This window comes from Phodopus roborovskii, unplaced genomic scaffold, assembly GCF_943737965.1.
Source record: "Phodopus roborovskii unplaced genomic scaffold, PHOROB, whole genome shotgun sequence".
In the NCBI taxonomy this organism is placed as follows: Eukaryota; Metazoa; Chordata; class Mammalia; order Rodentia; family Cricetidae; genus Phodopus; species Phodopus roborovskii.
The window spans coordinates 21,028,481-21,042,612 of record NW_026126571.1 but is presented as its reverse complement, the minus strand read 5'-3'; the positions used below and the strand labels follow the sequence as shown (position 1 = coordinate 21,042,612).

General features: G+C 43.0%; 1 protein-coding gene across 1 annotated transcript in view; it reads right to left on the bottom strand.

Annotated features, from left to right (window-relative positions):
• Cpvl (carboxypeptidase vitellogenic like) overlaps nucleotides 1–14,132 on the bottom strand; it is a 106,777-nt gene that overhangs the window by 29,184 nt on the left and 63,461 nt on the right. The window contains exon 11 of the mRNA XM_051202778.1: nucleotides 1,350–1,532. Coding sequence (XP_051058735.1) covers nucleotides 1,350–1,532 — 183 coding nt within the window. The remainder of the gene's footprint in view (nucleotides 1–1,349; nucleotides 1,533–14,132) is intronic.

Genomic DNA, 14,132 nt, shown 5'->3' with positions numbered 1-14,132 from the left:
GTAAAAAGAATTACAACTAACAACTGCAGAATGAAATTGCTTTAAAAGTATATAGGGAATTTTTGCAAAAATAACCATTTTGAGGGCCAGGAAGTAAATTTCAATATATGGGCTTTTAAACCACAAAGCTACAATAGAGTACATTCCCTTCAGCTTATAATAAATAAAAGAATGGAAGAGTTGAAATGATTGAAAATGAAGCAATACACTTCAAAATAATCCACTGGCCAAAGGAGATAAAATACAATGTAAATTATAAATGTTTTAGCTCAATAAAACTATAATGAATCTTTGTGTACACTTAAGACCAAGCCTAACATACATCTAACATACATTGAGAGCACATATAAAGTGAAAGCAAAAGCTTTTGTCTTTTAAGCCTGTGTTAAAAAATTTAAGAAGACAGCAAATGGATCACACAAAAAAGATAACATGAGAATAGCACAAATAATAAAAATAGGAAGCAAAAACACAATGGAGAAATCAACAACGGCAAAACTATTTGTTACTTGAAATCAGTAATAAGTTATGGCTCAGGCAAGAGAGAAATAAGTTACTAATATCACCACAGATCTTAAGGGGAATTAAATGAAGATTAAAAGAACCTAATAATTCTAAATTTTAGGTGAAATTGACTAGTTAGTGAAAAAAACTAAAGCCTTATAAAAACTTTTTTTTTTTTTAGAAACAGGAAAAAGTGGATTAATTTTCCTTCACAGAATTTCAACCTGCAATTTGAAGCTCTTTCTTCAGGAAGCCTTCACACCAGGCTAGCTGGCCTCAGCCATGCAGTTCCCTAACACTGAAAGTTACCACTGACCACTGGGAAGGGAGAAGATTCTCAGCAAGGCATGTTATGGAGTCCACAAAGGACTGTTTCAAAATTCAGAGAGAAAAGAAAATTCCAGAAGTAAACCTTACACCCTGGGTGGTGCTCTCTCTACAGGCTTAGCTACGGAGAGATTATGCTCTAGTTAGCTCTCTATGTCACTTAATAAAGACATGTTCACAGATAGTGGACAGTTGCATCCAATTGTCCTCAAATAATTGGCCAAGTTCCCTTTGGCTCCCAAACAGCCTGGTATTTTCTCATTAATGATTTGCCACTCTGAACTTTTCCAGTGTCTTCAGCAATGCTTAGACTTCTGTCTGCCTTGACATCAGTGCTCTCAACTTTGATAATGGAGTCCTATCTTCTCCTTGAAGACAGGGCTGTAGGAGACAAATCTTGGCTGTTTTAGGACTTGGCTGTTTTGCCGCAGGACATTCATGTCTTATTGGTTCTTATGCTTTATGTTTAATGACCCCAATCCACCCCCACGACCTGTATCCCCCAACTGTTTGCATACCTGGTGGAATTTATTCACTTGTCGCACATAACCAGCCACATCGTTATCAGATTTGAAGATCTTCCAAACCTTTCTTTGTGTGTTTTCGTATTCCTGTGATCCCTTCCAGTCCATGGTCATCAAGGAGCGCTCTGTCAGGACGGCTGCCACAATGATATCCAGTTGGCCATTGTAAAGCAGAACCTGAAATGAAACCCAGCCCTTAGCAAGTATGGAATTCAAAAGGGGAAAACAAGGGACAAACTCCTGAATCAGAAATGGAAACCTGAGCTTTAGAGCCAGTGTTCTAAGAGGCTAGCCTCGAAGATCTGAGACTCATTGCCTTCCAGGTCACCACACACAGCAGCAACCTGAAAGAAACCCTGGTCTTGTCTCAGCCAATGCATCCTGGACTAGGTCAATGTTGAGCTCTTCAGTTTCTGTGGTTGGCCTGAATGGAGACTTTTGGTTGAGTCTTCAAATTGAATTCCACTGTGTATGTTATTTCTGCCTTTGTGATGCTGCCTTCTTAAAAAGTTTAAGCAAATTTAAAAGCTCTCTCTCTCTTTCTGTGTGTGTGTGTGTGTGTGTGTGTGTGTGTGTGTGTGTTCGTATAGGCATGAACTTAGCTATCTAGGAAGAGGGTATATATTTTAATGGAACCAAGGAATACTACACTTTTTACATTGTTTGTCCTCCTGTGCCATTTTTAGCAACTACAACTCCTTCAAACAGAATGATAGACACAAATTCTCAAATAACCCCGCACCACTCCTAAGGTTTCTTCGTTTTACTGTGATGGTCACTCATCCACAGTGAGGGAAGTCCTTCCATTCCAGAACACACCTTTTCCTCCCACATGAATGGATACCACAGAGAATCCTGGGATGGTTTTCCTTCTCTCCACACAACTCACAGTTCACATGTCAAGAGTTTAGAGGTATAGATACTTTGTGTTCCCAATAACACTATTTTGTGAAATGCACTCTAGAAAAAAATTATTTAATTATGCTCCTTGAATGGCATTATTGCCAAGAACTTAACAAAACCCAACATTTTGTAACTGGTATGTCATTAAATGTACCTTGGTACAGGAATTTTATGGGATGGTGTAAAGTCATTTAAGTATTTAGTTGAGCCATTAAGTGAGGTTAGATATGCTTATTATAAAAAATGATATATGAAAGATGAAAGTCTAACATAAGCCATATTATAGTTACATATATATGTAATGATATATATATATATATATATATATATATATATATATCTCATTAATTTACACAGTAGAGATCTGAGACACTTACCCCTTTGTTTTCTATTTTTCTGACATTGTTTACATGGTACTAACAAGATCATAATTATCATAAAGCATTGCCATTTTATCCAGTCAAGAGGTTTTCCTAAACACTGAGCAACCTTTGATCTACTCTGAGGCTCTGCTTTGGCCTCAGTGGGGAGACTTTTAGTTCAGACTTAGATATCAAGTGTTTGCTACATATGTTTCCATCTCTGCATGGCACAGGCTTCCTAAAGGGCTTCAATGTAATTAAAAAGTCTAGAACTTTGACACACTCCCAACCCTCAAACAGAGGTGGGGTAGGATTCAGGCTAAGATGAAAGAGTCCTGGGCCTCCACCACAGGAACACTCAGCCTTTCATATCGCTCACCCACCATGCTACCCCCTCTCCTACACAGAAACCCAAAAGAAAAAGTCCTTGATAGATTTAAGGCCATTTTAAAGACTTGACTCAACTGAGCAATAAAATATTTGCATTGTTTATACAAAACACTGCCTCAAAGGATTACAGTACTTATGGTCTGTGCAAAGCCTTGTATAGCTGTTCCAGCCAAAAGTATGGAAACAATTACATGTGATAGGTACCAGTGAACAAGGCTCACATACTTCACCATTCTAAAAAGGCCACATTACGACTGATTAACAAAGATAATCATGTACAGAGTAATCCTCCTTCCAGAGTTCAGTGAAGAAATGCTGATTAATTAGCAGTTTGCCAGGTTGTCTGTTCATTTGGGCTGACCATGGCCATGTTATGAGCTAGCATCTTCTCCCAGATGTATTCCTGGAAGCTACCTTTTAATCTTCACTGTAACATAGAAACCATAACATAAGGTTGTTCACTTGTTTCTTTTTCCATTCTTAATGGATAATAACAAAAGTCATAGCTTGCAGGCTTGTCTGCACAGCATTGCAGTATGTGTTTGCTGGTCTGAACACAGCCCACCCCTGAGCTGCTTCCCTTATCATCCCGAACTCTTCACAAACAAGAGCACCAACACTCTGGGAGAAGGTAGTGCAGACTAAACTGCACAATCTTATGTGAAGTGATGTAAAAGACTCACTTTGTGGGGGGAGAGGGGTTGGGGGGGTAATGAATAGCCTTTCCTTCCAAAGCAAGGCACACACTTTTCATTTCGAAAAGGCACATAAATCAAACGGAGCAAAAGAGAAATTAAAGAAATGGTTGTGACCACCGTGGTTGCCAGCTTAGCTTTTTGCTAAAGCACACTTACACATGTGCCAATGAGGATGTTTCTAGAGATGATTAGCATGTATGTTGGGGAACTGAGTGGGGAAACGTCTGCCCTGAACATGAATGGCACACTTCGACAGTTTGGGGGCCCAGATGGAACAATAAGTCAGGACCAGTAGAAGCCTGTGAGTCTTCTACAGATGCAGTGTGTTACTACCAGTTCTTATAGATTTTCCAGACTCTCCGGGTTTTCAGTGCACACGTGCACCAGCCACAACCTGGAGTTAGAGTGGGTGGCTTCTTGGTCTTTATCAGGTGACCAAGACTGAATGAGTGGGTAAAAGAGCCCAGGGTGCAGCACCTGTGAGCTGAGAACCCAGGTACCTGTAGCCTGGAAGCCATGAGCATGAGCCATTTACTCTCCTCCAGAGGCACAGGGGTCTCGGGACCATGCTTGACCCCATGCTCCTGAAGACAACGGACACATGCCCTGGCTTTCCCCAGGTAGATCAGTAGGGATCTAACTCCGGGGAAACTCCATCTGTTTCCCCGGACCAGAACTTGCAGTACTAAGAGCAGGAGAATCACACAAACTTCCCCACTGGGCATGATGGTAATTAGACAAAGTCTAGAGGCAAAGAGAAAAGAGAGAGAAGTGAGATTTTAGCTACATTCCTTGTCAGCAGTGCTTTCCAGAAATGACCCAGGCAGCCCCCTGAACACTCCAGTTCCCCAGCACTCTTGCCTGCCAGCTGTGATACCGACAAGGAGCAAAGGCATTCTTGCTGTCTTTTCCCTCGCTCTCTGGAAGGCTGGCTGGTTAACTCAGTAAAACTAGTTGTTCTGCTACAAGATGGAAAAACGCTTATTGTATGAAAAGAAAATCAGTCAAAAATTGTACTCTCTGTTTGTACTCTATAATTGCCATGCTTTCAAAACACGTGCATGCTTTCGACTTGTGAAAAGAATGAGGAAATGTGCTGGCAGTCTCAAAGCAGCCGAAGCATGGTCAACTTGTTTCGCAGCTCGATCAGTGTCCAGTCGCGTGGTTACAGTGCTGTCACAGTGAAAAACTGCATGACAGGCAGGGACACTAAGAGCCAACCGGTTGCCTCAGTTTGTTAAAGGCTATGGCAGAAGAACCTGTGAACCTCCAACACTACCAGCCCCGCCGTTTCTCATAGAACTAGATAGAACAGCTTCATTTTGGTTATTAGATCGCCTTAAAACTGAAGTGTTTATGAGCAAGGGAACCAGCTATCAGGAAGACAACAGTCTTTCCATCTTTGATGAAAAGCAGAGGGTGGGCCAGTGAGGTGGCTCAGCTGGTAAGGTGGCTTGCCACCAAGTTTGACTTTAACACTTGGAACCCACATGTGGATGAAGATAGCTGACTTCATTTTACAGCTCTTACTGTGTCCACATGTGTCCTGTGGCACAATCATCCATGCGTACATAGATGCACACATACATAAACACATGGATAAGTGGAAAAACAAGGCACAGGAAAAGTGTTTAGATCTGTATTCTAAAGTGCACTTCTTAACATGTGACGTTATGCATACCTTCCTGAGGCAGGGCTAGGTATGTGGTCACTGTGTTAAGGAAGCCATGAGGGTATGAGTTACTAAGTGGACCCCCAGACTTTCAGAAAGCAGCCTAGATCCTACAAAACGGAAGTGCTGGTTCCTGTGACTAAGTGGTCAGTGTTACCAATGTCACCCAAAGCCCCTGGAAACTTCAGATGAGTGGGTGTGAAACCCAGTTCTTGTCTCCACAGGTAACCTTGGACAGTTTGTTCACCATTGCTGAGGTATTTCTCTCAGTCCTTTCTCTCTTTGTAAGAAAAGAATGCATGGGGAGGGGTATTTTCACAGATGGTGACAGAGTCTAATTCCTGCCATAAGGACAGCCTTCTTTGTTTTTATTATAATTTTGTTGTTAGTCTATATTCATTATAAACATCCTAGGTATCATTATGACATTTCTGTGCAACTCTATAAAATTCTCTGTTCTTATTTATCTTCATGTCACTCTCTTGTCCATCACTCCCCTTCCTACTTTTTCTCCCTCAGTTTACTTTTATGCTGCGTGTATGGATGTGTGTGTGTGTATGTGTAAACCTCCAATCTATAAAAGAAAAAAACATAATATTTATTTTTCTGAGCATCATTTCTTATAACACGATCCTGCATTCAATCTATCTTACTGAAAGTGCCAAAATTTTGTTCTCCTTTATGGCTTAATAAACTCCATTTTGTGTGTATTCTAGTCAGCATCTGTTTTATCTGCACATATGTTGATAGACATCTAGGCAGAGCCCCTACCGTCAGTTGAGGACAGTGCTGCAATAAACTTGGATGTACCAACACCTCTGTGGCATGCTCACTTTGGACTTCTCTGGCTATGTACCCAGGTGTGCTACAGCTGGGCCATATGATAGTTCTATCTTCAGTTTCCTTGGGAACCTCCATAATGGCTTTGACAATGGGTATGCCAGACAACACTCCCAAGAATAACATATAAAGTTCCATTACCAACACCACCCAATCCTTGCTCCAGCATTTGTTCTCAATCTTATGTTTTACGATAGCCATTCTGACTGGGGGAAGATAGAATCACCACATAGTTTTGGTTTGGTTTTAGGGTTTGGTGTGTGTGTGTGTGTGTGTGTGTGTGTGTGTGTGTGTGTTTATGAATGTTGGGGTGTAGGCCCATACATGCATGTGAGAGATAGAAAACAACCCTGAGTGTTATTATTCAGCCACTGTCTACTTTGTTTTAGTTGGTTTGTTATTAAGGCAAACTTCTCACTAGCCCAGTAGCAAAGCTAGCTGGCCAGCATGTCCCAGGAATCTTCCTGTCTCCATATCCCTAGTGCTGGGAGTGCAAATGTCTACCTTTCCATATAGTTTGGATTTGTTATCCTGAGGACTATGGATATGTTGAACATTTTTTTAACTTATTGTACATTTATACTCCTGTTGGGCATTGTCCTATTCTTTTGACTATATGCTGATTGGATTAATTTTTTGTTGTTTAATTTTGGAGTTCTTTATGTAATGTAGATACTAATCCCCTGTCAGATGTATGGCTGACAATAATTGTTTCTCATTTTGTAGGCTATATCTTCGCTCCCTTTGATGTGAAGAAGCTTTTCATGTTATTATTTCCTGTGTTGCTAGAGTCTGCTTTTGAAAGGCCTTGTCTACACCTACACCCTGAAGACATCTGTGAAATTCCTGGGGCTGCTGTGGAATGCCATGAGCTGCCTGAGGAAGGGTGTCTCTATGTGCTTGCTGCACCTGCCCTATTCCACACTCTCATAAAATCTGTGAGTGCTTGGAGAGTGGAGGTTCTATGCCATGTGATATGGAGTCATCTGCTGTTTTATCTTGTCAGGTCCACTCTGTTTTCTCTTGGTTATTACTCTTTGTACCCAGTACTCACTGGGCACAGCTCCTCAGAGACTGTTACTCACAGTTTCCTTCTTCTGCAGGAAGAAAAGGTATGTGGATTAGCACAAGGGACTCAAAGCTTTTCACCTACCATTTGGCTGGCGGGCAAAGGGACATGGGGGACCTGAACAGTGCACAGACTTCCTTCTCCTATGTAAATGTCCAAAACCTCTTTGGTTCCTTTATTTTCTCATCTCTGTCCTTCACAAGTTCTGAGAATTTTGTGATTCATTAATATCTCTTAACCAATACTTTCATGTTTCCACTGCTAAAAGCTAGAAAAATCTAGATACATGTAACATTGGACCAGTAGTACTCATGTCTGCATGCTGAGACCAGAAGCACCAAGATGTGATTGTTAACCTCACAGAGGTTCTGTTTGCTTTCCTGGGCACAGACATGGCGACACCCCCCACAAGAGAAGTGAGAGGCAATGAGAACATTTGCTCCAGGCTCCCAGCATGAAACCTACTGTTCAGAGAATTTCAGCTCCCTCTTATTCAGTATGCAGATCAGCTTACAATGACCCAAAAGGATCCACGAAGCCCTTCTAGAGTAAACCTTCATGATCCACAATGGACCTTCATTCAGATTCACACACAGATTTGCAGCAGGAGGACATGCAGCTAGGATAAGTCTGCATTCAGTACCCCTACTCTTGAGAGGGAAGCCTTCCAATACTTATTTTATGCTCATTAGTCATAGCACTTCAGTTTTTCTTGAAAGTTGGAGCCACAAATTATTAAAGAATTGCTCTGAAAGCACTTAGAAGCCTGGAATTCAAGATCACAAGGCACTGCTTATAAAACAAGAGTCTTGAATAACACTAGAACTCAGTTAAAGAATGCCCAGAAGGCAAGTGTTAGGGGTCCCATACTCAATGAAAGGTGGCAGAAATTCATAAAGGCACATTAGCAGACCCATGATTAGTGGGATACAGAGAACAAAGTTCAAGTCTGACCAAGCCCACACCATGCTCCTAATAACCCTCTTCCACAGTGCATCATTGCAGAGACCAAGTCAAATTCAAGGTAAACATAAGCCCCTGGGCTGAAGAATGCCTGATTACAGTTGACATCACAGGCTCTGCCCAGGTTTGCACCCTAGCTCTGAAATAGCAAATTTACCTCAATTAAGCTATTAGGCCCATCTCCTGGCATTGCCTCACCCATAAAATGGGGATAAAAACCATATAAGAATTGGAGGAGTCATGTGATCTCTGCACACAGTGCTCACAGCATCCCAGGCAGGGAAAAACAATTAACATTTTCAGTAATAATCTCATCAGAGCCACCTTTGAGGAAAAAAGTCACAGCAGCTTAGAATTTCCCAAATGAAATACATGACTAAGGCCATAAGGACACCTTCAAAGACCCATCCTAGTGGCTTACTTCTGCCAGCCAGGCCCTACTTTCTGAGGGCTCCACAACCTCCAAAATGAGTGCCACCAGCTGAGGCATGAGATGCATGAACCTGTTAGGGACATTTCAGATCCAAGCCATAACACACCCTGCAAAATTCAAATCCGCACTGCCACATAGTCAGAAGAAGGGTGTGACAGGTCATGAAGGTATGCCCCTTAGCAATAGAAGGTCACCTGGAGAATTTGTTTGTTTGTTTATACATGTGACGATACCCGAAATTAGCAGGTTGCATCACTAAGAGGATCCTGGCTGCAGCCAACTACACTGGCACATGATCTCGGTCTTGAAGCCTCCAAGACAGCAAAACAAAGCCCCATTGTTTTTAAATCTCCTAAGCTATCAAATATGTAATAGGAGTCCAACTACAGCCATGGAACGTGGCCAAACTGCACACTTACTTCCCCTTAGCCATGGCAAGCTGACACCACGCTGTCTCCCCACCCCCCTCCAATGGCTCCATCCCTCCCTAGTGTCCTCACACACAGAAGCTAGGGCAGTTGTCTCTTACAGTCAACATTGGTGCTGTTAGAATAGAAAAAAATATATTTTCTTGTACCCATGTCTCTGTCTGGGGTAAAAAAAAAAAAATCAGTAGATGTCAATAAATAAATTAATAAATTATTTATTTCTCCCCTTTCTGGACCTTTAGGCAGCTGAATGTCACTTCCATCTGGACTGAAGGGAAGTGGCTTTTTGGGTGAGGTGGAGCTGACCGCATTCTCACTAAGACAGGTGACGCGATGGTGATTTGTTTGATTGTTCAATCCCCTCTTGCTAGCCCACAGACAAATATGTATACGGGTAGCTGAGGGACCACGCACCTGGGATGGCCCTTGCCCCAATGCTGCTGACTTCTCTAAACCTTGCAAAACAGTGAACAATCAGGAGAGGAGAGGCACCCTTGCTCTTTCATCCTTGAAGCTTTCCTCAGAAGAGCGGCCAACAGCACTGGGATCACTCCAGCCTTTCTGAAGTGCTGATCATGTTAGCAACTCAAACCATAAACATCGCAGATTCTCAGAGTTCATAAATCAGCAGTTCACCCGGGGATAACTCTCCGCAAGGACCCCTTCTCGAAGGAGCAGGGTCAGGTACGGTATAAGATGCTGTGAGATGGCCTAAGACTCAAGGTCGTAGCCAGATAGCCCCAGACCTTAGATCTATCCAGAGAGGCTCCATGCTCTCTCAACCTAGACTTTGCCTCAAATAAATTAGGAACACCACAAGACAACTGAGGTGAAAAGTGAGATGCGTGTGGTTTTTTCTTGTTCTTGCCTGTTTGGTTGGTTTTTTACACAGTCTCTATAACGTAGAAGGGGCTTGAGGCGGAACTGTATGCAAAGGTTCCTGTTGGAATGTTTTCATTGCCACCAATATAAAAAGATAGAAAGTAAATGACATGAGGCCCACTTACCAACCTAAACTTTACCTGTCTGATCTGTAAGTGTGCGAGGCAAAGTAAAACGCATGCCTCACCCACAGACAATGCAAGGTTTGCCTCCTTATGTTCCCGTTGCCAGGCCCCTCACTAGGAAAATTACAGAAATCCTCCTGGAGACAACTCCAGCCTCTTGGTGCAATGGGAAAGCAAGTTGAGCTTTTGTGTGAAGGGCAGACTTTTGCTGTTGCATTTTTCCATGAAAGATTTATGCTTGCATTTTGGCCCGTTCACAATACATCATAATGCTTTGCAGACAAACTTATGCTCTTTTCCCAATGATCTAGTGACCTTAATCTCCAACATTTTGTGGTTTCCTGTTTGGGGAAATGATTGAACAGAAGCCTAAGCTATTCCAGGCTGCACAGCATTCCCAGCGGGCCTCTATCTGTCTTACTTTTGAATGTTCTCCTGTTCAGTAATCAAAAAAAAAATTTTTTTAAAGAGACTTTCCCTACAGATGATAAATCATCAAAAACCCTACAACGAAGTGAAGCCTTCCATTTTTTTTTTTTTTTTTTTTTTTTGGCTGCTTTTCTTATCATTCTTCTACTACAGTCTCCAAGGTTCTGGGAGTTCTTTCTGCTTGAAGCAATTAGCAGGGCCCACTGGTGCCTTGCCTCTGAACAGAGAGAATTAATTGCACTAATATTCAGCTCAACAAAGGATAACTCCCCAAGGCTTCTCAAACACTTAAATGCAAAAGAAAAACTTGAATTCAGCTAAGGAGGAGAACTGTTCTGCCTGGAGGCGGAGCTACTGCCCTTCCATGGACAAAGACCTGGCTCCCATGGTCATGGCTCACTGTCTTGGCCCTTCTCCTTTCTTAATTTTCCAGGGACTCCGGGGGTGTGTCACATGGAAGTCTGAGTCCTCGGCATTACTTGGAAAGGACAAAGGCAGAAAAATAATGCAGCTGTTGAATGAAACAGTAGTCAAACTTGCAATCAGGTCGTTCTTGCCACTGGAAACTTTGCTTCCAAGTTTAGGCAAAGGGAAGACAAGGAGGCAGGGACGTGTGCTGGGGTAACTGCCCTGTGGGCCTGCCAGTCCACCCATGGCAGAGAGAAGGAAAGTGGAAGGGCAGAGACAGGCTTGAGTGAATGTCCAGCGACTACACAAACAGGGCCTTTCAGCCAAAATCAGATCGCCACTGCTCACAAGCTCATGCTGAGTAGCTGAGCTGCTTGTAGAAGGGAGTGAGAAGCAAAGCCAATGAAGAGCATCTAGAAGGCCCGTGCTCCCACACAGCGGTCTTACAATAAATTCCAATGACCTTGGAACAGCGAAGTGCAAAAGATGTTCCATAGTGACCCAGAATAATGTTGCTCTGCTAAGTTTGGATATGCAGGTCCTGGTGGTCCTCTCTAGGGATCAGTTTCTCTCAAGAATGTTCACTAACCATTGTCAACAAATGCGTTTGAATGAGCCAGACACACCCCTGGAGCAAGCCTCCCCAATCTTCCTCACAAAGCTCCCCCCCAGAAGAGGGGCGTCTTCCTGGTTATCAAAGAGCAACTTCAAGGTCATGTTCAAGGGACAACTCCAAAGGCTACAATATGCTTGTCAATACCATTAGCCTTCTAAGGGGTGGGGGGAACCAGGGCAAGGAGCCAATTCCTTTCCACTCCATTAAATGTATTTAATTAATGTGTATACATCTGCACATAAGCTAGCCAACCAGAAACAACCCTGCAAAGAAAACAAATGCTCACATTAAATTTATAGTACTAATATACACTTTTAATGGATTAAAATGTAGCCAGTTCAAACTGAGACACTCTTTAAGTCCAACATACACACAGAACTTTGAACTTTTTGTATGAAGTAACCAATACAAAATACCTCAGTGGTTCCTTAGTATTTACTCTAACTATAAGTGTGTGTGTGTGTGTGTGTGTAACATTTTATATTTAGACAATTAAGTAGGGTCAGTATATTATCAAAATGATTTAATTGCTACTCATATTTTTTAATGTGCCTCCTAGAAATTTTAATTATGTGTGGCTTGCATTGTATTTCAGTTATAAGGCACAGGTATGCTTTGTGTTAAGTTTATGCTATAAAGAACAGATTCCTCTGTTATAGATGCTAAATGACCCAAGTAGCTTTCAGGATCAGCAAATCATGGCTGCAATCTGCAGTGTTCATCAAGCTAGATTAAGGCAACTGGAGACATGGCACTTTAGGGGCACAGCAGACACCACAGAGTGGGTATCTGCGAGTTTGCATGCGCACTCTCTCTCTCTCTCTCTCTCTCTCTCTCTCTCTCTCTCTCTCTCTCTCTCTCTCTCTCTCTCACACACACACACACACACACACACACACACTGTACACCATTAACTCCCCAATCCTCCATCATTGCTGCTCTTCTCAGATTCAACAGCAATAGTATTGCTAGACATGGATAGGCTTCCCCAGAATGGCAAGAGGAGCCAGCCAAGAATCGGTGCCACAATGCAGCTTTGAGAAGGAAGGTCCATTTCCCTGCTAGAGTCGGCCCAGGTTGCAGAGGACAGCAGCATGGCTTTGCTGTGGGAGAAACCCTAAGTAGCCCTCAACAGACATTAAGAGAAGCATTGAAGCTCTCAAACATAGTAGGGAGCGTGCCGTGTTCAGCAAGCAGAGCAGGCATGGGTTGGAGACCACCTTGGCCTCTGGCTGGCCCACTGGTGATCTCTTCTCCCATAACACACTTGCCCTTCAGTTTAAGAGGAGTCCAGTTCTCCATGAATGGAGATTACTTTGTCCTTCTCTTACAAGGAGACTGGGTGTGAGAGCAAGTAGGCATCCCTCCAAATGCCGGGGGAGCTGCTTGCAGGAGTTCAGTTCCCATCCGCAGAGAAGAATCCCCAGGGCCCACCCAGGAGGGCAGCAAAGTGATGGAAACCCTGCTAACTAACTTCACAAGAGAAAGCAAGTGGCTGGCTGGCTTTCCCTTATCAAGGAGAATGTTTTTATCTCCACCGGAACACCAGGTGTCAGTCAGGTACAAGCGTCCCCCCACCCCCACCCCATTCACACACACTCAATGGCTCTATTCACCAAAGCCACTCACTCCATTAGCTTGCAATTAAGTTTGGGGTGGCTCACTTTTGGAGAATAAGGCTTCACCTTCCTCATTCTTTCTAGAAAATGTCAAACAGGAAAAAAAAAAAGACACAACCCACTGTAACAAATACAGAGACTGAGCGGAGGCTGGGGAGACAAAGTGAGCAGCAGAATGATAAAAGCCCATTGGGGATGGAGCAGAAAAACCAGGCCAGGAAGGTGGCACCTCTCCAGGGTTCAGCTTTCACTCAGTCACATGTCACACGGGAAGACTGACCTTGGTTGTGCTGACTGTCCTCCTGTGACAAGACTGGTTTGCAATAACAGTAGCAACCACAGTTAACAGGCTGACCCACAGCAACGATGAGGTTGAAAAACTCCCACAGGTATAGGCTGGACAAGTCCTTCAATAATATCTTCCTAGGGAGAGCCCTACAGGTTGCTGTTGTGGCTTCTTCCTTGGACATTGGGAAGTATAAGAATCCTGTGTTCTTTCTCCATCTTTAGACCAGAGCCAGCTGCCACTGGATTGAGTTATGGGTTTCCAGAAGAATGGGTAACAGCCATGGGAGGAGCACTGGGCTGAGACTCAGACTAAGAAGAAAATAGGTTGATGATGGAGATGATGGTGATGATGATGATGACGACTAGAGAATGCAAACAAAGCACAGACTAACTTTGCATCCTGACTCTTTACACATCTGACAAGTGATACAGATCACTGCAGGCCCGATCTAAACATGAACTATGAGTAAAGCTTAATATATAGGCTTTGTTTTTTAACGATGTTACTGTGTCCACGTCCATCCCGGTGGGTGGTATTAAACAATGCTTTGAAAATCACTGAATTCCATCCAGTAGTCGAGTCCTTTTTAACACCTGTGCCATGGTTTTGCACAGTCTCTGACCATCCCCACGTCATCTTTGCAAAGCCGGC